At 45.4% G+C, this 22844-nt stretch overlaps 1 protein-coding gene across 9 annotated transcripts in view; it reads left to right on the forward strand.

Annotated features, from left to right (window-relative positions):
* The first annotated feature begins 7664 nt into the window (after nucleotides 1-7664).
* Nucleotides 7665-22844, forward strand: part of shtn3 (shootin 3) — a 32236-nt gene continuing 17056 nt past the window's right edge. For 6 of the 9 annotated variants that reach the window (XM_085286542.1, XM_085286556.1, XM_085286562.1 and 3 more), the window contains exons 1-2: nucleotides 7665-7943; nucleotides 12938-13001. In XM_085286542.1, the coding sequence (XP_085142668.1) occupies nucleotides 7860-7943; nucleotides 12938-13001 (148 nt within the window). In that variant the 5' untranslated portion in view covers nucleotides 7665-7859. The remainder of the gene's footprint in view (nucleotides 7944-12937; nucleotides 13002-22844) is intronic. The other 3 variants (XM_085286548.1, XM_085286576.1, XM_085286602.1) reach the window with 2 other exon arrangements.

The raw sequence follows: 22844 nt of genomic DNA on the forward strand, positions 1-22844 counted from the left end.
GGTGTCAATGCAGGCCCCCCAGCGGGTCAGCAGATCAAGGCCAATGCACTGGTCTTGGATGTCAGCAAGCCAGAAGTCGTGCACCAGCTTCAGATCCTTCACTCGGATCCGCAACGGTCTCTTCCCCCGCATGTCAGTTCTCTCCCACGTCACCAGCTGGGTGTCGGTGGGCGACCAACCCATCACAAGCGGCCCGGACGTTCCAGGTCGTATTAGGGAAATGGTAGACCCCGTGTCCACCAGGGCCCGGCAGGGCTGGTCCTCAACACAGCAGCTCAGGTAGAGACCCTTGAGGTGCCCGACTAGGCCCACCACCGTGCATCGTTCTTGGAGCGGGGCTGTAAGCTGGAGCGGTGGTTCCCTGGCTATACCGCTCCTTCTCTCGTTTCCTTGAGACCACATAGTCTGGTCTTTGGGGTGGGTGCCAGGCAGTCGTGCGCCATGTGGCCAAGCTCATCACAGAAGTGGTCGGTCGGTTGACGGGGACGCCTCCAGGGCACCAAGGGCTGCAGCTGGCATATCTCGGTGAACTCCCCCTCCCTGTCGCAGTCTGTGGCTCTGATTTGGGGTTAGTTTGGTGGAGTTACCTGCTGGTTAGGTCGTGAGGCAAGCACCAGCTTGGCCCTTTCAGCCTCAAGGAGCGCCTCACGGAGAGTTCATAGCATGGCCAGCCAGACGTGTTGGCGCAGTCGCTCTGGAAAGAGTCCTCGCAGAAAACCATGCAGGCTAAGCTCCTCACGGGCTGCTGCTGGGAACTCTGGGTAGCCACGACGAGCATATAGCAACACATCAGCTGCAAAGGTGCCCAGGCTTTCCCCTGCCCGACGGCTCCGGTTGGTCAGCTGCTCCCTGCTCTGATCAGTGGAGTGCCGCTGCCCAAATCGCCTCTCGAGTGCCATGGTGAGGGCCTGGAGCTCATGCTGCTCTGCCGGGGCTAGGTCAAGCAGTACCTGCAGTGCATCTCTTTCCAATGCTAGTGCTAGGTGCGTAGCAGCCTCTTCATCACTCCAGCCACTATGCCTGACTTGTGAGAGGTAAGGCTCAAGCGGGGTTAGCCTGTTGTATTTCGGTACCTTAGCTGGTGTTGTAGGCATCACTGCTCGCTGTCGGGGGCTCAGTATGTCGGTCGACAGAGGCAGCCCACGAAGCATTGTCCTAGCGTCTATCGCGAAGGGCCGCTGCGCTCTCTCCACCCAGAAACACTCAGTCACAGAGAACACGTCACCTGTAACCATGGCAACGTAACGCTGCCGCCTGGAACAATATATATATATATATATATATAGGACATCTACTGGACGTAAAAATATTAGTTGGCATGAATTTGAAGAGTGTAGCATTTTGCACACAGCCTATAAATGTCAACAACAAAAGGAGTGTGTAAAACATCTATATTGTAGTGATGGCAGTATACTCTGTATATTTATACTGGCAGTATGGAAAATGATTATTTGGAAATGCTTAAAATGGAAATGATCATTTACTGTGAGGTGAGGTGTGGTTGGGGTATGGACAGTGTTTGTGCTTTTGTAATGTTGAGGTATGGACAGCTACACACTGAGGCTTTGAGCCTCAGTCCTGCCTGTTCACATTTTATTCTGTAAAAACTAAATTTTCACTGCTTTTAGGACCTTTTTAGTGGGGAGAAAATAGCTAGGATTTAATGATTTAACAAATCTTTTAAATCCTTTGTCCTCCACAATGCTAAATGGCTGGGAGTCCTCAATCACCATGCTAACCAGGTCTTCATCTATTTGAGATTCTTCTCCTGAGGAAAGACAATAAAAACAAAGCACAAATATAAATATCACACACGTAACTTATTACAGTTGTATAATATTGTTATATCATTTAATAACATTACTGCATGCTATATTATCATGGCATTCGATGGCTCACCTGGTCTTGCTCCACAATCAGTGTTCCCCTTATTCTCATGCAAAGCTCTGTAGTGCCTAAACATGGATGAGGTGTTGTTGTTATATCCCAGCTCCCTGGCACATAGCAAACACTTCACCTTGTACAAAAGTAAAGACAGCTTAACGCAAATTGTATTGCACCATCAGTATTATGAAAATACATCTTCTGTAGAAATTTGCATACCTTGTTGGGAGGAATAAGATCAAAATGTTCCCACACAGGAGAGGACATCCTCCTCTTCTTAGCTGGCTCCATTCTCTCCTCACTCTCCAGAACGTCACATCATCACTACCCGAGGCTCCGAAGCACTTTTTCGGTAAATTAAACGTGTTTGTAAGCTAATCTGTAACTACCGTCCTTAGCTAGGTCCTGAGACCTAGCTAGCTAAGATGAGCACTTGGCTGTCGGGGAAACTTGATTTGTAAAGTTTGTTTAGCTAACCCGTGCAGGTGAATAAATTTACCCTGACTAAAGAAATCAAGAGAAACGCCCCAGGCTGCTCAGTCACTAATTACCTTTACTGTACTTTTAGTACAAGTATTATTCTGTAAAAGCAACAGGCTGCACTCTGCTTCAGCTCCTGTGCAGAACTGATTATTAAATATCTTCAAACAACAGCATGTTTTCAGTCTCTTGCAACATCTGTAAAGACAGTAATGTGGAGGTAAGCATCAACGACACAGAGCTCTCAGTTCTCACTCCTTCTTTATTCATCTCCAACATCAACTGCGCATATCGCGCTACAAAACACAGGAACACACTTCCTATACACTGGGTGTGAGTGGAGCCCTCTAGTGGTCCACCACACATGCCCCCCGAACACCCAGCAGAACTAGTCCAGGACCCGGGGCTTAAGCAAACGGCCGGAACGGCTGAACTGGGGGGGTGGGGAACTGACCGAGGGCAACCCAGCGAGGCTGGCACTGGCGGTCAGAAAAAGCTGCAGACGACTCGGACTCCGTTGATTTTGGGTCGCTCCTGGGGGAAAAAACAGAATCCATCAGCCCGGTGGCAGGTGGGCGGCCGCGGCGAGGGGCCTGGGCCGGGACCACCTGATCCTCTTGCATAACATGTGCAGGCTTAAGTCTGTCAACAGAGACAATTTCCTGCCGACCACCAAAGTCCAAAATGAAATGTTTGTTGCCTGGTTTAAGAACCCTGTATGGCCCGTCATATGGTGGCCGCAGCGGAGTCCTATGGGCATCGTGCCTGACGAAAACGAAACGAGCAGAGTCCAAAAGTGTCAGGCAGGCAGTGGTGCACAGGACCAGGAACAGGAAATGAGTCTCTTGGGGGGCGAAAAGGCAACAAAGAGGTATCGAAACATGGGGGAGGGCTCTCGGGTAAGAATTCCCCGGGGACCCGGAGAGGCTGGCCGAGGACCAGTTCAGCCGGGGAAACCCCGAGGTCTTCTTTAACCGCGCTACGCAATCCCAGCAAAACCCACGGAAGACGGTCGACACAGTCGCCACTTGTTAAGGAAGCACGGAGCGCGGCCTTAAGTGACCAGTGAAACCGTTCGCACATCCCATTAGCTTGCGGGTGGTATGCTGTGGTGCCGTGGACCTTGACTCCCAGGCCGTCAGCCATAGCAGACCAAAGCTCAGAAACAAACTGGGGGCCCCTGTCCGAGGTAATGTCAGCAGGGGGGCCGAAACGTGAAACCCACGTTGACAAAAATGCCCTGGCCACCGTCGCCGCTGTCGTGGACGCCAGGGGTACCGCCTCTGGCCACCTGGTTGTGCGGTCCACCACAGTCAAAAGGTGCGTGAAACCCTGTGACTGCGGCAAGGCACCAACCAGGTCCACATGAACGTGATCGAAACGCCTACCCGGGACACAGAAAGGTTCGGTTGTGTGTGCCGGTGGATTTTCGAGCGTTGGCATGGGATACAAACCGCTGCCCATTCTTTCACCGTCTTGCGAAGGCCCGGCCAAACAAACCTGGCACTGACCAGCTTGACCGAGGCCCGGATGCCGGGATGAGAGAGGGCATGCACCGAGTCAAAAACACGAAGATGCCACGAAAGGGGAACCACCGGGCGGGGGCGGCCGGTGGAAATGTCGCAAAGAAGGTGTGGACCGCCGTCCCACACCGGGGCGTCCTCCAGCACGAGGCCCGTTTTTGTTGACTGAAGGGCAAGGACGTCCGGGTCAACACGTTGCTCGGCGGCCATGGCAGCGTAGTCGATGCCGACATACACCGGAGAAACCAACACACGTGAGAGACAGTCAGCGGCGTGATTGGACTTACCAGCCACATGCTGAATGTCTGTGGTAAACTCAGAAATGGCCGCCAACTGGCGCTGTTGGCGTGCGCTCCATGGGTCAGAGACCTTGGACATCGCAAACGTCAAAGGTTTGTGGTCAACGTACGCAGTAAAGTTGCGACCCTCGAGGAAAAAACGAAAATGTCGTGTCGCGAGGTGCAGGGCCAGCAACTCCCTGTCAAAAACACTGTACTTGCGTTCAGCATCCCGGAGCGTACGACTGAAAAAGGCGAGCGGTTGCCAGAGACCTGAAACCCGCTGTTCCAACACCCCACCCACTGCCACGTCAGAGGCGTCGGTGATTAACGCGATCTCCGCCGACGGAAACAGGTGGGCCAGCAGGGCGGCGTGGGCCAGCAGGGCGGCGTGGGCTAGCAGGGCGGCGTGGGCCAGCAGGGCGGCGTGGGCCAGCAGGGCGGCGTCAGCCAGCGCAGACTTCGCTGCGGAAAACGCACGGACGCGTTCCGGCAGCCAGTCAACCGGATCTTTGGCTGTTTTGCCTTTTAAAGCAGCATAGAGTGGCTGTAGCAGGTGGGCAGCTCTGGGGAGAAAGCGGTTGTAAAAATTTATCATCCCCAAGAACTCCTGCAACGCTTTAACCGACGTGGGACGCGGGAAAGCCGAAACGGCCTGGACTCTGTCGGGCAACGGAACCACACCTTCAGCGGAAATGCGGTGCCCGAGGAAATCCAGAACAGGCAACCCAAACTGGCACTTGGAAGGGTTGATGATCAGGCCATGCGCTGCCAAACGCTGGAAAACCTGGCGCAGATGGGACTCGTGCTGGCTCGCTGAGCAGCTGGCCACCAATATATCGTCCAGATAAACAAAAACGAACGGCAGCCCACGCAAAACGGAGTCCATCAGCCGCTGAAAGGTCTGGGCGGCACCTTTCAGGCCAAACGGCATGCGCTAAAACTCGAACAAGCTGAAGGGGGTAATGACAGCGGTTTTAGGAACGTCTTCGGCGTGCACGGGAACCTGGTGATACCCCCGCACCAAGTCAATTTTAGAAAAAATCGACGTTCCGGCGAGATTGGCAGAAAAATCCTGAATGTGGGGGATGGGGTAACGGTCATTCTCCGTGGCATTATTTAAACGGCGGAAATCTCCGCATGGCCGCCACCGAGCGTCCGATTTGGGCACCATGTGAAGTGGAGAGGCCCATGCACTGTTCGAACGCTGTACAATGCCAAGGCGCTCTATGGCTGCAAACTCTTCCCGAGCGACGGACAGTTTCGTGGGGTCGAGGCGGAGCGCGCGCGCAAACACCGGGGGCCCGACCGTGGGAATATAATGCTCAACCCCATGCTTCGTTACTGTGCTAGAGAAAGTAGGGACAGACAGCGATGGAAACTCTAAAAGCAAACGCTGAAAAGCATCCCCGGAGGTCACTACATTAGCCCGAATCAGTGGCTCGGCGGCCCGAGTAAAACAGGGTAGCGAAGAAAACGAGAGAGCATAGATTAAACGTCTGTTAGCAACATCGACAAGTAGTCCATGAGCACACAGGAAATCAGCACCCAAAATAGGTACAGAGCTAGCGGCAACAACAAAGTTCCACTGGAAATCCCAGCCATGAAAACAAACAGTCACCAACCTTTCCCCAAACGTTTTGATGGGAGAGCCATTAGCTGCAATGAGCTGCGGCCCACAGTTCGCTGCTAGTCCGTCGGCAGCGGTAGGGGGAAGGAGGCTCTTCTGGGAGCCGGAGTCCACGAAAAAACGTCTCCCGGAGCGCAAGTCCTCTATGAAGAGCAGCCTTTCTGTATTGCCAGCGGTCGCGGCTGCTACGGCGCGCTGGCGGGTCCGTTTCCCTGGGCCGTGAAAGCACAAGGCGGCAGGCAGCGACGCGCTCTGCCGCCAAAACGCTGATGGTAGAAACAGATGCTCTTTCCGCGGTGCCGGCGTGTAGCAATCCCTGCCGTCAGCAAGGGGGCGGATGCTCCGGGGGAGGCAGGTGGAGGCGTGGAAGGTGCCGCAGGCGTGTCCGTAGCCAGGGCGTGAACGTCGAAAGTGCGGCTAGCCAGGAGAATGCGATCCGCTTCTTCAGCCAGGGAGCGATAATCCTTCACAGGCAGAAGCGGAGAGTTCGCGAGGACAGCTCTCACGGCGGCCGGTAGTTGGCGGAGGAAGAGGTGCACGAAGAGGAAACCACCGTCATCCGGCCCGAGCAACGATAGCATGTTCTCCATGAGCCCGAGCGCGGTACCGCCACCCAAGCCTGACAGGTTGAGGAGCTTTTCGACTCGTTCGGTGTCGGAGAGGGCATTGCGCCGAAGAAGCAGCTCTTTGAGGGTGGCGTATTACCCTTGGGCGGGTGGGTCCCGGAGGAGCGCCATCGCGTGACGGGTGGCCAGCGGGTCGAGCCACCACATGGTGATACTTCGTGTCGTCAGCCAAGATGCCGCGAAGGGCGAACTGAGCCTCCACGTGTACAAACCATGACGGGGGGTCATGGAGCCAAAAGTCCAGCAGTTTCAGCGCCACAGCGAACGTAGCTGCAACAGGAGGCGGAGGTCCGGCGGCCGCTGATGCATCCATAGCAGAGTCTGCGTTATCTACGGCCCGTTGCATGCTCGAGTCAGGGGTCACCAATGTGGAGGTAAGCATCAACGACACAGAGCTCTCAGTTCTCACTCCTTCTTTATTCGTCTCCAACATCAACTGCGCATATCGCGCCACAAAACACAGGAACACACTTCCTATACACTGGGTGTGAGTGGAGCCCTCTAGTGGTCCACCACAGTAATACCATTTTTTTTTTTAAAAAAGCAAAAAAAAAAAAAGCTTGTACTTCAGTAACTCCTCATTAATAATTAACTATGGATTAAACTCTTGAACTGAAAAAATGTAAGAGAAGAACTTCAGATTCTGGGTGTGTGAGGACAGAGAAGGATCAGCTCTATTTCAGATTTGAGAAATAAACTTTATATTTCAGTTTGTGATGGTTCTGTTCTCTTTGTGATTACAGGAGCTGTGCTCACATACCCAGGATCTGAAGCAGACAGATCATCCAACATGTTAACTGCAAAATTAACTGATGAAAACAGTACAAAGGTTAAAGTACCACATGTGCTGTCAGTGACTGTTTAAAATGAAGAGTGGAATCCCTATTTTAAATTGTGTTTTAAAAAACGTTTTGAAAATCAGGTTAATTTGGAATTTGAAAATGGTTTTTGAAACAAGGTTTTTATTGACATTTAGGTCTTTTCTTTGTGAAATTCATTATCAAATTGAAGTGTTTATTGATCGATTAATAATTCATTTTGAAAAATGTATTTAAAAATAGTGTTTAGATTAAGTGATTTAAAAATCAATTCGAAAATGAATTTACAAGTGCAGAAATCATTTTATAAATTATTATTTAAGCACAGAATTCTTTATTTCGATGTGTGGCTATTGTGGTCCTCCATAGAAGGAGGCGATCAGGGGAGCAGGATGACGCTGTCAGTGAAGGGAGGAGGAAGAGGAGGAGGGTCCTGCCCGCCGGCAGCAGCATCGTACTGAGCCTCTCTCCATCCCATGTGCTGCAAAGGGAAGAAAATGAGCTCACGTTCAGACATGTGCTCCTAGAATTTCAGCTCTGTTCGGCTTTCCTGTTTTTAAAAAAAATATAGCTGGTGATAAGAATACATCAGCAGCCTGGAAGATAATTTGTCAATCAAAATGCTTCCCTGCTCACCATCCGCGCAGATGGAGGGATGCGAGGAGGAGGAGGAGGAGGAGAAGGACGCACACATGCAAACAGAGGTAAAATGACACAAACGTCTCCTGTGCTGACTTCCGACACTCCAAATCAGCGTGTGAGAGGCGAGCATGCATGCGGGAGCCCGAGCGGCTCTGTTGCCCTTGTGGGACATTTCGCCGCCCGGCTTATGCTAGTGGAGCTCAGACATCAAAGAGCCGGACCCCTCCCTAAATCGTGCTCTTCACGCCATTTAAGCGAACTGAACCAGTCAGTGAGGAGAAATGATACGAGTAGCACAGCTACATCTTCCTTCATGGGGAAGTTTCTGAGTTTAAAACACGCTGTGTGTCTTTTTGTGTAAAAATGTGCGGAGTGAATGAGGCTGCCGGTTTATTCTGGACCGTGTTTCTTACTGCGTGCTCCCTTACAATAGACAGAATGAAAAACGCCTTAAATCGTGTTCTCACACCACCAGGGCTTGGCTATGACCCCAAACACCTGCATGGTAGGGGTGGGCACAGGGGAAGTGAACCCCAGACCCCATTTCAGTGGTAATGCCTTGCTCTTGGAATTTAGTTGCCCCACCCTTTGACCTCCAAGAGCGAAAAAATATGCTTAAAGTTGAGGTGGGAACAAAACCATCAACCTTTAGTGCTTATTCACCTGCTTCTTGCCCCCTTTTGATGGCTTTATGCCCACTTACTTACTGGGAATCGGACCCTCAAACCAAAGTGTATCAGTGCCTTGCTCTAATGTTCAAAGGCAGTAATGGATCACTAAGCTTTATGCTCGATCAGAGTCAGGGTTTCATCAGAAAATTCTGTTTTAGCACCATCTTCTGCAGAAAAATGTATTTGTAGCTGTTTTGTGGGTGAAGAAGAATAGAAAAGAGTCAGAGTCTTACTCACATTCTAATTTAACCTGCTAATATTAAACTAGTTTGCTTTAGTTTCTTCTTGAACTTTGTAAAGAATTAAGTTATAATCCAAGAACAAGAGCAGAGTCTTAGGGTCGTATTGCAGTTTTTATAGGTTTCAGCTAAATTTCCTGGTCTTCATTTGACTCAGGCACTCTCCCAGACACCCACCTCAACCATGATCATACAGTTAAAGATCCACACTTTAGCCGTACTCTGGTAATTACTGTATTGGCTTATCAAGGCCCAGCTGCGAAGCCTCAAGCTGGATTTTTAAATGCATGAGCGAGGTGTGGATCCAAGAAACACAGCATGATCACTGCAAAGAAAGAAAAGCATCTACATTTTAGCTAAATCTACCTACCGTTTACAAGGATTCAGCCAAAAGAAAAAAGCTTAACCTTCCAGGTATTATCATATGTGGACCATGTTTTAATACTGTAATTGTCTCGGTGCAAAGAAAATGAAAAAATATTCATAATAACAGTTTGTTTCCATTAAAATTAAAAGGAAATGAGAATCAAATAGCTTGGGACTGCTACTCTGATAGGTGGGGAATAGGTTTTTTGTCGTGGTCGGTGGGAAGTGCAGGAGATCGAACCGCTCAACCAGGCAACCTCAGTGCCTTCCTGTGTGCCGATGAACCGGCTGCCCTCACTGTGCTCCTGAGGGAAATCTAAGCTGACAGTGTGTGAGGCTGCAGGTAGAGCCGGGCAAAAGTGGGACAAGTGCTTCCTGCTGCTGGAGGAAAGAGAGAGAGAGCACGAGCGAGCGAGTGAGCTGGATGCTGAATGTCCTTTTCGTGCTTTTTTATCTGAGGAATGTCCGTTTTGTCGCAATTCCGCCCTTTAGTGGCCTCGAACTTTGACCACTGATATGAGATCAAGCACCGTTTTCCTGTTAGCATCAGAACACCATGAACACATCTGTGTCACTGACACAAAATAGATCCAATCAGACTGTGTTCATCTGTTTGTAGAACTTTTTAGGTCACATCTGTGAAATCTAATGTAAGGGGAGCTGAGGATGGTGAAGCATCAGTTTAGGGCTACACCCCAAGAACAGTTTAGGTTCTTAGAGCTCAAACCAGGAAGTGCTGGTGTCTGTCGGTCCTAGATTTTAATGGAATAACATTTAACGGGTTTAAGAATTCCAGAAATTAGCCCAGTTCTCCAAGTAGCTGAAGTTACACCTCTGACATCAGTGTGTGCAGGTGAAATGTGTGCAAATAGGTCTTACATTACAAATCACAAGACAAGCGAGCACCAATTGTAAGGAAAAAAAAGATCCCATCCATCCCAGAATTTATATCCATATGTGGGATTTTGCAGTGTTGTTACTTCTCTGTTTTGTCAAGTGTTGGTACGTCATCCACAAAATGTCCTCCATCACTGTCAGAAACACCAAGTAGCTTTAGGATCTTCAGTGGAAAATGTGGTCAAATGTGTCCCTGACCGCCTTGTTTAGTGATCTAAATGACCAAAGAGCTATCTGTCTTGGTGGTCATTCATGATCTAGTCTGCCTGCGACTATAATACTAGGTCATTATGGCCACACAGAGTGAAACTAATTGTGCTCTGTGAAACTCATCAAAGTCAAAAGTTGGTTCATCAGCTGCAAGTTGCTCTGTAATGGCAGATTAAGTCAAATAACTAACATTTGTTGGAACAATCACAGAGTAAATAAAGAGTAAGGGGGGAAGCCACCAACATTAAGTCACCCAGCGGTTTGTAGAGTGTTACGAAGCTTCAGGTTTGGCCTTTCATCCGTCACCATCTTTGTTTCATTTAACCTGCATCATGAGGTGGAGGTGACTGAAAAAGTCTAATCCACCTTTCCAATCCCAAAGCAGCCACACCCTGATGCAAGCACAGCTTCATCTCCTGTGGATCAGAAGTAGAAAGAATAGAGGCTTAAGATGCCTTTGAGCCCTGTGCACACTCTGTGGAAACAGCCAGTCTGTGTTTGCATCACACCCAGCTGCTGCATCAGTCAGATGCTTCTCCTGTATTTACCAGTGACTGATGACCACCTGAACACAAACCCCTGATGAGTACAGTATGGTCACCGTGGGATTTGTCCAGGCTTTACAAGCAGACAGTAACTGCCTGAATGCATCTTTAAATTGCTGATGGGCAAGCGAGGATGGACACTAAAAGCCACAAAGGAGACATCATCTTCTATTTCTGAGAACTATAAAAATCGAACGTCTGTAAGTCCAAATGTTTGAATCATCAGTCCTTGAAGGAGCCTGTATTTGGGCCACCAGGAAAATTCACTTCACCTTGACTGACTATAAAACTCGTCCCCAGCTTCTGCCTTTTGGCTCATCTTATGTCAGTCCATCTGAAGTAGTTACCTCCAATGACTGTGCTAATGACATGCTGCATGTGGACATACCATTTGGCCTAAAAGTTCATCATTTTAACCTTGTATTTGGCATTTCCTTATGATGCGCCTTGTCACGTGTGACATCACTGCAGCGGTCCGATGGAGCGTGTAAAAGGTAAATCTTTTTAACGATGCACTCCCTGCAGAGGGTCTGATTCTGATGAATCTTCAAGGTTTGGCTGTTGCCAGTTTGCATCAGTCATATGTTAACCATTATGTTTGTTTCACTACATTGCTCCAGAAAATGAGCTTGAAGCTAATCAGTGTTCTCCAGTATGCAGAGAGTGATGTTTCATGCAGTGCATTTGTACTCTGGAGGTTGTTTAAACCCACAGGGAGACGTTTCTTTGCCTGTGTACTTTTGTTTTTTGCTTTGCAGGAGATCACTGAAAGCTTTACGAGTTTCAATTACCATTTTAAATTAATTGTGTGCAGAGCACAGCAGCACAGCAGATACTCTGTTGGTGGCTGTGGTCACTCAGGAGGGCACTTTACTTCTGTCCTGTAACAGGGAGGAGATATGAATGATGGGATGATAATCCAACAGTTACTTTTCTGCTCAGTGAGCAAGCACAGACACATATCTGAGAGACGGCTGACTAGAAAGAAACCGTCATCATCCCAAAGCTTCTTGGGGCTGCTCTTTTATTCACACGATGCCACCACACACCTGGCTTTACCTGTTTGATTTAGCAACATGAATCCTTTCATATGTCAGGCAACTCTGTCAATGTTAGTAATACGGGGAGATTCTAACCAGCTGTGCGTGTTTTTCTCAGTCAGACTAGAAATACATGTTTGGGTGTGGTGGAAAAGTTGATTTGTCTTTGAGTGTGCATGTTGAGTTTCTGTTAATCTGTGACGTTTGCAGCTGCTTTCATTTTTCCAACATTCAAACGCGGCGTCTCCTCAGCTGCTTGTCCGAAACACAGCACAAGAAGAGACAGTGGATGCGAAAATAAGCAGTTATGGCCTTTCTGGCTTTTTCTATGGTGGAAGTCAAGTCAGCAGGAGCAGAGTGAGTCAGTCTGTTATCAGAGGTGATGGGCTGTCAGTGTTATTACAGAAAGCCAGGCAGCATTTTAAGACGATGGAAGAGGGCAGCGCAGCCTTCAGCACAGAGGGAAATCGGGCAAAATGAACGTTTATCTGGAGGACGTGGTAGGAAGGAAGTGCTTGTGATGCTTGTGTTAGCTGCTAACACTGTCGCTGCAGTGTTCTAAACATTACTTCATATTAGCCACATTCAGAAAGGATTAATATTATTGTTGGATTTTAAACGTTGGTGTCACCAAGTAAAGTAATGCCAGTGAATCTTAGCAATCACAGCTTGAGAATCACCAGATACATGCAGCTAATCCTGCAGAAATATTCTACAGTGGCAGCAAGGTCATGGTTCGTACCCGCCTAACGTGTGAGTGTTTCTGTCAGGGGTCTTTGTGTTCTCCCTGTGCCTGTGTTGGTTCTCTCCAGTTTCTCCAGCTTCCCCAAAGGTGTGCGTGTTAGGTTAACTGGTGACTCTCGATTTGATGTAGGTTCTGAATGATTGTTTGTCTGATGCACCAGCTTCCAGGTACTGCTCGTTGTTGGCCTGCTGAAAGTGTTTCAGGATAAAATCGCTGCTTTGTCACAGCTGAGTGTGTAAACTGTTGTGTGTGGGTGTAACTTCACTCTGCTGATATCAGTGACCTGTACGTTCAGCCTGTTGTGGAACACGATCTGATGGGTTGACCCTGCTGTCTGCTCCAGCAGTGCAACAGACTGACGGAGGAGAGAGACGAGGCAGAGAGACAACTCAAACACATCAAGAGAGGTGAGTCCAGCTTGTTTACACCTTCTCAAACTCTCAAACACACAAAAAAATGTGTTTTGAAGCAGGAAATGAAATTAAAGAATCTTTGCTAAACAATAACCTTCAGCAGCTATAACAACCAATAATGGAGTGACAGACATTTATTCTGCAGACATTAGTGTTCTATAGAGGATGAATAATACCAAGTCATCTTCTTACTTTTAAAAGCAGTCAACTCTGAAAAACCTTTACACATATCCCATCAGAATCAGTTGATTGTTTTTTTGGGCAAGAACTTGTATATCCAATTTTTTTTACCTTGACTTTACTATGAATATTTTCCCAGTTACAGGTCCTAAAAGTACATGGGTGTGGCTTCGAATTTTTATCAATGGTTTTCAAGCCTTATAACTTTATAAAACAGAAGATATCTATACCAAATTTCCTGGTCCTAAAAACAAGCTTTGTACCATGGATGTTTGATCTGTACCCTGAAGATCCAGCTACTCCTGGCATTTCCTGTCTGCTCACTTTGACCTTGGGATAAACTGGTTTAGAGTTTCTGGATCAGCCCATATTCATTAATAGTTTCTAACTTACTACTCATTTTTCTTCACCTGTCAGATTTCCATTTAGTAAAGTCCTCATCCTCCTAGAGGTTGCAGAAAACTATAATTATCATTTAAAAGTAAAAAAAATAAAATAAATGGTGCCATTAATGCTTCAGTGCACACAGACAAATACTTATGTCCAGATATCAAATACCACAGAGCAGCCTGACACCTCATCCCAGCGAGCCTTCACTTCCTCCGTCCCTCTTCGCGTTATTCATCTGTGCCTCTGCTGGTATGACATCACCAACACCTTGTCCTCTGAACAGGTGTGTTTAAGAGGGTGTCACCCGTTTCCATGGTGACTCTCAGTTTAGCCAGCCAGTTGTAGGGGAGCACTTTTGTTCTGAGGAGTTTAACTCCTGATTCTAAAACTGAGGAAACTGCAGCACTTACCTACGGCTCCCATGCCTTCCATGATTATTCACAGAGGTAAGAGAAGGTTTACTGATGTTTATCTATTATAGAAGCATGTAGGAGTCAAGTGTTTGCATAGCTACCTGATTATGTGTGGGATGGATAAATTAGTGGTGCTAAATGTCTGTTTAGGATGCTAAAATTCAGACTACCAACTTTTTCATATTCAAAAGGCTTATATTCGATATTCTTGTAGATTTAGCCATATTAACGAACACACAAGCCAACATTTGTCTTCCAAAAAGATTACATTTTAATTATCCTTTTGTGTCTTAGAGAAGCGGGTCAGTGATGTCAGTCGGTTCAGTCAGCTATGTGTATGTGGGCGAGCTGTTATTGTCCAAAGGTAACAGGAGAACCAGGCGTTCTCCATCTGTGGCTTGTCCTCAGGTGACGTTTCAGTAAAACAGGCCGATTCAGAGTCATCGCCTACCTCCCCTAACTACAGCAGTTCTTCCTAAATCTAACGGTGTCGTGTCAATGTCTGATTTAAAGATATTTTTGTTTTACTGAGCTCCTTTGTTGATTTAATTTAAGTGGAGGCATTCAAATGATCTTACCAAAGTTAGTGTCCCCTGAGGATGAACTCTAATGATGCTGTCAGGGCTCATACTCTACATCTGGTGTCACCACAGGGCATGACACTGTATTTTTTAACCTTCTATGAACATAAGTTAACAGCTGTTGGATAGATTACTGAGAATTTTGATAAACTCCATCTTGGCCCCCAGAGGATAAATCCTAATTCAGCTGACATTTCCCTGCCTGCCATCAGGTCAAACATTTTATTTGACCTTTTAATTTGCACAACGTGGTCATCTACATTCGTGATCCTGCAGTGAGACTGACCTTTTGCATTTTTAAGCATTTAATGCATTGGCATTAAATTTGGCACACAAGCATGATCCCAGCAGCATTATGTTAATCATACTGGTGATTTTTACTGCCTGGCATCATAAAGTTATAATTAGCGTTACCAGTTATTGGGTTTATGACCAGTTAACAGCCTTTTCTTTCCTTAGTGTTCTGTGAGAATGATTAAACTGACACGCTACAAGCTAAACTAAGATTGCAATCATTGCAGAGATCATTATACTTAAGCATCAGCTTTAACCCTGATGCACCGTTTGTGTTATATAATTAAGAGCACAGAGCTGCCATTGTGTCTGCAGACTTTCAGTCGGTTGTAATTTTGTCTAACTGAGCCAAGCACGAGCAGCTGTTGTTGGGGCGGGGCCTATGGCTAATGGGGATGAAATAAATGAATAAATTAACAAATATTTGTTAGTTTAACTGGCGTTTAAAGAAACATGAGCTGAGTTATCCAGCTGGTGTTTTGTTGAGGTCTTCAGTGACTGTCAGATATCGCAGTCCTCTCCTAGAACTCAATAATATTCATATTAAATGGTAATGATGTGGCAGTTTAAAGTGCACGGCATGCTCCTAATGGAAGGAAATGATTGTCTTTCATATTTTGCAGTTTAAAGTAGAGTCAGTATACAATACAACGATCGGCAAAAGCGTATCATTACACACACAACAAAGAGGCCTTCCTGTTTGCAGTCCTTATGTTTAACAGGTGCAAATTAAAATCTGGGTGTTTAAAATTTTTATCAGAAAGGCTTCTGTTCATTTGGGGATTTTTCTCAGAACATTTCATGGGAACCTGTGAGAAAAACATATTCTAGTCTTTTAATCCGACTCAAACCTCAAACTGCCAGGAAAGTGTCACAAACTTGTCATCAGCAGCAAAACTGGACCTAAGATCCTCAGCAGTGTCAGCAGAATGCTGATCCTCCTTTTCACCATGGGTCTCATCACTTCACACACCCAGTCTATCGTTCATTCACTCATTTATTCATTCACCGCCTTCCCCCAGAGAAGACAGCAGTCGCTCTTGTCATGTTATTCTCATGAATTATTAAAACCTCCTGACATGAATAATTCAGCAGCAGAAAACTGGGGACGGACGAGGGTGTGTGTGGGAGGGGGGTGGGCTCATCTTGCCTGACTCTTTATCCACTGTGGTCCTTGAAAGGCCCTTTCTACCTGTTCCTCAATAATTGATGACCGTGCTGTAATGGCTTTAATGAGGGAGACTTGGCTGCCTGGCAGGTACTTGATTTTGAGCTCTTTTGGAACTCAAAGGCCAGTCTGAGATTAAGTGAGCATAAAACAGTGAAAACATGACCCGAACCGGAGTCTCTGTGAGATAATAAACTGGCCTCAGTGACGGAGGATCCTATTCACACTGAGAGCAAACATAACTAACTGACTTTATTACAATCCTGTGAGTAAAGTAACAGAATACGTACATGATTATGATACTCACTCAACATTTCACATTTTTGTATTTTTGTTTATATAAGTTTAATTTAAGCATATTTCTGTTATTTCTGTTATAGTTTGAGACCAACTATATATTATAGTTGGTCTCAAAAATGATTGTGGTTAAAAAGTCCACCTCGGCATCACTGTGTTTGCTTCTACTGCTGTTACATTTCTTCTGTGAGTGCAGTTTTTATAAGGTATTTTTAAGGTTTTAATTTTATCTCCATTTATTGATTCCCATTGTCATTGTTTAGCATAAAAATTTATCAGTTAAATATTTGTTCCTTTTCACAAAATCAGTCTCTGAGTATTTAATGTTTGTTGCTTATAAAAGTTGCAAAAAGCACAGAGAAGAACAACAGCGTGGAAGATCATGGGTTTGATGAGAATGCTACTAATACACATAAATGTGTGTGCAGGTGATTATAACGAGGCTTACTTTGTGTAGAACTGTCCCTCTAGTTGGTCTGTGAGATATCCACATTCTAATTTGGAGTGGATTTTAATGTGTTGAGAATTAATTGTTCCAAAAATCTAAAAATCTAAATACATTTCTGTTGTTTTCCTGTGACTGGACCAAAGATAGTCCAGGCATAGCTGCCCTGTCTCGTCTGGTGCAGCGTTGTGTCATATTCCATGGCAGAAATTGTGAGTTTAGTCCAAGATTACTTCTATAAATATGTTTGCAAGCTGACAAACCCTAAAGTAGGAATAACTAAACAGATTGCAAAGGTCCTAACATGTTTCCTGCAGCAGCGAGCACTGAGGAGCATCATTTAGGAGGAGGTGATCTGTCAGAAGGTTTCTTTCCCTTTATTTTGCTTTTCTTGAACCTTATATTTTCTCTGTTAAAATGGAAGCTGCCCGGCGCCCTCAGCTCTTTTCCTGAACCTTTCAGCCAGTAGGAAGCAGGCGGAACTGATGTCTCACAGTCTGCAATTTATTCTCTATTAAACCAGTGCAGCAGAGCAAGTAAAAGAGCACAGGAGCAGAGTGACAAACCTGCCTTCCTGGGAGGGATTTTGGCAGCAGCCAAAATTTGTTTGAGCTCAGTTAAAACCAAAGAACAATGAAAAACTCCACAGAACAGAAGACAAAAGAATATGTGAAATGCAATGAACACATCAGCAAATAAACTTTAGAAAAGAGACAAAAATATATTTCTATGTTCTTCTTCCACCAGTGCTTTGCATCACCTACTGTAATGCTGCATGTAGCTGGAGGCCAACTGTGCAGCACTCAGCTTCACAGGCTGATTGCCTGCAGTGTTATTATCATGTGCAGCCTAGTTATCCAGTCTACTGTACTTAGATAAAAGCCTGTGGCTGCACTTTCCATGCATTCGAGTACTGCAGGAAGTACTGAAATTACATGCTCAGAGTCCACAGAGGACCTGTGACCATGTGACTCTGGTAGAAACTTTCAAACTACATGAAATCAGGACCCGGGCATAAATACGATGAGCACAAAGGATCCGACACTCAAAAACAGTACAGAAAATAACAATGGCATCAGATTTAATCACAGATTGTGCCCTAAAGCATTGAAGCTGTTGATCATGTTCACAATGAACTTCTAAAGTTAAAACATAATTACACAATTAGACATTCAGTTATCTACAGCTTAGCTTAGTGTTGGAGCTTAAACGCCACAGCTCTCTGTCCTCTCCAGCATTTTAACCCTGTTTTAACACTGCGCTGGGATTTTGCTGTTACGCACAGATGAATGTCCAAACCGTTGGCTAATCCTCCAAATCTTCTGCCGATAACACAGACCGCCACTAAAGCGGCTTTACCAGCTGCAGTTCGTCGATGAAAAACAAAAGCCTGCCTCTGTTTTAGCTTCAATTGTCACAGGTTTTAACAGCACGTCATTTATCTCATGAGGCCCTGAGCTTGGAGGAATTACTGACCCAGAACAGCTTCTGCAGGACAAAGTGTGTCTGTGAGAGGACAGCCACATGTTTTATTTCAAACTGTTCCTGTGATGCTTTCAAAAAAGATGAATCGTCTGCTCTTCAATCCTTCAATCCTTATCTGACAAATGATGCATCATTTTTCATCATTTGTCATGATCTCAGTCAGCATGAGTACGCCATTTCAACTCTTTGGGGTTCCAATTTATATTTAGTTAATAAATAACATCTTTAAACTCCTAATAATTCATATTGGTAGCTTACAATTTGTCACCAAAAGGTTGATTCTGCTCATCTGGACGTAGCGTTTTCAGTGGGAGAAACGTTTCGTCACTCATCACTTATTTAAGCTACTATCGTCAGTGTACGCACACACGAGAAAAATAAAGGAGACACAACAAGCAGGGTCGGTGTGTCGCGTTCTGCTGGATAAAATGCTGAGCATGTGGCACAGCTATATTACATTAAATATGGATTATAAAACCTACACATATCCACATATGTAAAGACATCCTCGCAGACATGTGGAGATAGAAATAAATGAATTATGCATGGTTTAACTTTAAAACAACGTAAACAGCCACATTAATGGTTTTTCAATAGAGGAAAAAAATAAAAGAAAGAAGAGGAAGAAGCTTAACATTTCTCACTGCACATTATTAGGTGTGGGATTACCGGGAGATCCAGAGACTGCACCAGCTGAGGGTTTCTCCTGTAAAATAACATTTGAAAGCTATAAATAGCTGAGAATGAACTGTTTGCTGCGTCTGACCCGCAGAGCTGCAGCTGAGCTGCAGTGAAGTCAAGTGGAGGACGATCCGCGGTGGCATGTGGGCTGAAGCAGGGTTTAAAGGGACCAAAAGAATCCCTGAGAGATCTCTGAGGGTTTAAATGAGTCTCTGGATTGGAGGGAATCACACACCCAAAGCCCATCCACGAGCATTAAACATTGAATGAGGGATTAAAAAAAGATCCGGAAGCCTTCCCTGTCTCCCTTCTCTCTCACGTCATCCTCACTGCTGCTTCCTCACCCATACCCAGGCCCTTATGTAAGCATGGCCGACACTCTGGGTCAACATCTTCTGCAGCTGAAGCTTTTCTGTTTGCAGCTCTTGGCTGCTCAGAAATGTGTGGATGGATTTTATTTGGTCAGAGCTCTAATCAGCACTTTTCTTTATTCATTTATTACTTTCATCTTATGATAGGTTTAGAAACAGTTAAAAGATGATGTTAACCTAGCTTTATTCGTTTTTGAAAAATATGTACTTAATAGTTAAGTGGTTAACCAACAAATACCATCCATCCATTTTCTGCTGCTTTCTTGGGGCGTGGGGATATAAGACACAGCGCTCACTGGTCCTCTCTCAGCTTCCCAGGACAACCAAGGATGCAATGTCTCCTTCCCATATGAAGGAGCTCCCCGCCCCCGACGGTGTCCCTAGGGAGTTGCTTTGGGACTCCAGGGTATATGATCTATTGTTACAGGCCTAGAATTTCAAGGCACGGCCAATTGGAGGATCAGACAAAGCGCCTCTTCTTTTTGCTGATGATGTGGTTCTGTTAGCTCCATCAAGCTGTGACCTGCAGCCTGCACCGGGGTAGTTTGTAGCCGAAGGTGAAGTAGCTTGAATGAAAATTGCACCTCGGGTCAGTTGGTGCCCATATCACAGGCCTGCTTCATTTTTAGAATAATTTATAATAATAAATCAAACTAAAAAAAACCAGACCTAAACATTTACATGATGAGGTACATGAGGAAACTATTTTGTTTGGGTCAGTTTATTTATTTGCCCCAACAATTTTGCTGTGATTTTGTGCCTTAAAAATAAAATTACTCTACTTTAGAGATGCTTCTCATGTTAGTGCAAAGCACAAGCCCTCCTGTCCATGTATATAGGACAGAGGCAGATGTGTTAGAGCTTTGTTTTGGGTCTCCTCAGAAAACGGTTCCTTCCCCTGCTCCTCAGCCTCCTCCTGATGATGTAGTTCAGCTTTATTTCCTGGTGAAGACGATCATTTAAAACAGAGCCCAACAGGATCGATGTCATCATTTCTTTTAGCAAAAATATGTTTGATTCAGATCTACACAGATTAAAAAGCATGATTATTTGTGGTTTTGTAACATAGTTCTATAGTTGTTGTAGTATCTCCTCCAGTGCTCTGTTACTATTCTGGATCAGCTTCCCTAACAAATGTGTTGCTTTGCTTTAAAGGAAGTCATTTTTCGGTGGTCTTTAGATCAGATCAGTGTCTAAGCCGAGTGACTGATCCACAGCTGGAGCGCGACGTCCCGCAGGCCCTTTAAATCCAGCTGTTTTTGTTTACGCGGAGCTGTTGGTATGTGCCCAGAATGCATCATCAGGCAGAGAAGCATTAGTCATGTTTCCTGCAGGTCTCACCTGACTCTAAAATGTAATAAGCTCAGGTGACCTGAAGGCATCAGCGACACAGAGACGGGTTCAGCTTGTGGTCACTGTCATCATCGAGGGATTTCTATTTTCTTCTCATTGTCTGATATTACTCTGACATTTTTTACACATGCAGATTTTTTTCATGCAGCAAAAACTTTAAACGTCACTTCTGTTTATGTATTTGTGAAAATGGGACTCCAAGGAAAGGCTTTGAAGGACATGCATGGATTAGTGAAATTAGAAGTTAGACTTTACTTTTTGTTACAAATTAAGGAGAAAATATTGTGTATAAGTGTTATTAGGTGATATTTCTGATCACTGTCTGGTCTGGGCACGCCGGCTGAGCTAACATCTTTTAAAGATGACAATCAGGATAAGCTGACGATGTATGTTTCTGCATGCCAGCAGACGCGAAGGTTTCACTTACAGCAGCCTAACAACCGGTCTGGCAAATGATGGAGCAGCAGCCTGTCATTAACTGCTCCGCTCATGTGCTGTGTTATGAAGTCTGCATTCAGCTGGTGATGGAAAGTGTTACCCTGAACACGCTGAGTGCTCAAATACAGGTTATTGAGATTCCTGCTAGGAAACAGTGAACGGGATTCTTCTGTCATACTGCATGTGACAACCACAAAGCAGCTTCTATTGTGCAGCTAGCTTCTGTTAGGTTTCTGTCAAGTTTGTTTCCTGAGTTTTGTATTAATGAAACTTTATGGTGTTTGTTTGAGACGCTGCTGGTGTAAGCTGGTTCACAAAATATAATACAGATGCATCACAGATACGCTGTCTGTGCCTCTAAAGTGAGAGAGTTTGGTTGTAATTTGACAAAAATTAAATTCACAGGACAGTAAAAAAAACATTTTCTATGACTTTACATACAAAAACATGTCAATTCAAGTTTTAGGTTTTTCATTTAGCACAAAGAGCAGGTCATTTTGTGTGATCCAGGCTGTGTAAATGATTCAGGGAGTAACTGTGTAAGACTCATTTAAACTTTAGATTCTTTAAACTGAGTACTCTGCAAACCCTGAACGCTGATCTAGTTGAATTGACCCTGCATGCTCCCTGTGCTGTTTACGTGCATTTAACTACACATTTCAGCTCTGCAGACCTCAACTGTGATTGGTCTGTGAGTGAGTGGCTGTAGCTTCAGAGACAGAGCAGGTCATCTATTAGTTAAAAGGTTGGTAGTTTGATCCCTGGCTGCTCCAGTCTGCATGCCAAATATTCTTGGGCAAGATAGTAACCCTGAGCTGCTCTGATGCAGTCGCCGGAGTGTGAATGTTACACAGAAAGCACAACCATAGGAAAAAGGCATGCTGTGTAAAGCACTTACAGTTTTTTCTGAATGCTTAAACCCTAACTGTGATTCCTGTAGCACAATCTCTAAAACTATTCAGACTTATGGCAAAACCACTCACTGAGTTTGCAAAACTAAAAGCACAAAAACTGCTTTGCACTCAGTTTGCAATTTTGTAACACACACTTTGCAAAACTGTAGGCACAATTCACTGCACAACACTCAATTACCAAATTTCCAACACACTCCTAGCAAAAGTATACACATGTATGGCTATCATTAACACTAATTTGCCAACTGTCTGGCACACTTTCACATGTGAAAACTTCTTTAGATAATTAGTTCACTTTGCAATCAGCCTAAGCACTATAATACAGGTAAGCTGTGTGTGCGGAGTACAATGGAGGGAGCAGAAAGTGTGAGAAGTAGAGGAGGCCGAGGAAGAGGACGTGGAGGTGAAGAAGTAGGATGAAGAGGACGACAAGGACAAGGAGGAGCAAGAGGAAGACGAGGAGGGGGGAGAGGAAGATGAGGAGGGGGGAGAGGAAGGGTAGGAAGAGTAAGAAATAGAATTGCTGATGACATCAGAGCTACAATAGTGGACCATGTAATCATATGCCAATGAGAAACACACCAATACCATTGATGTAAAAATACTGAAATTGTTACTTTACAGAATTGCTAGATGACCAGATGCTGGGGGCAGAGGAAGCATGTTCACTGCAGACCAAGTAACCCATAGAGTCATTATGGTGATTGCAAATAATCCTATACTTGGAAATAAACACTTGTGTTTGTTTTGATGTGTTTGAATAAACACCAGTACTTGAAGTTTGGATCCCTCTATGCTTATGGATCTATGACAGAAGTATGAGCTCA

The sequence above is a fragment of the Mchenga conophoros genome, linkage group LG2, assembly GCF_057382185.1.
Source record: "Mchenga conophoros isolate Kocher_MC1m ecotype Shallow Benthic linkage group LG2, M_conophoros_male_GT1.1, whole genome shotgun sequence".
Classification (NCBI taxonomy): domain Eukaryota; kingdom Metazoa; phylum Chordata; class Actinopteri; order Cichliformes; family Cichlidae; genus Mchenga; species Mchenga conophoros.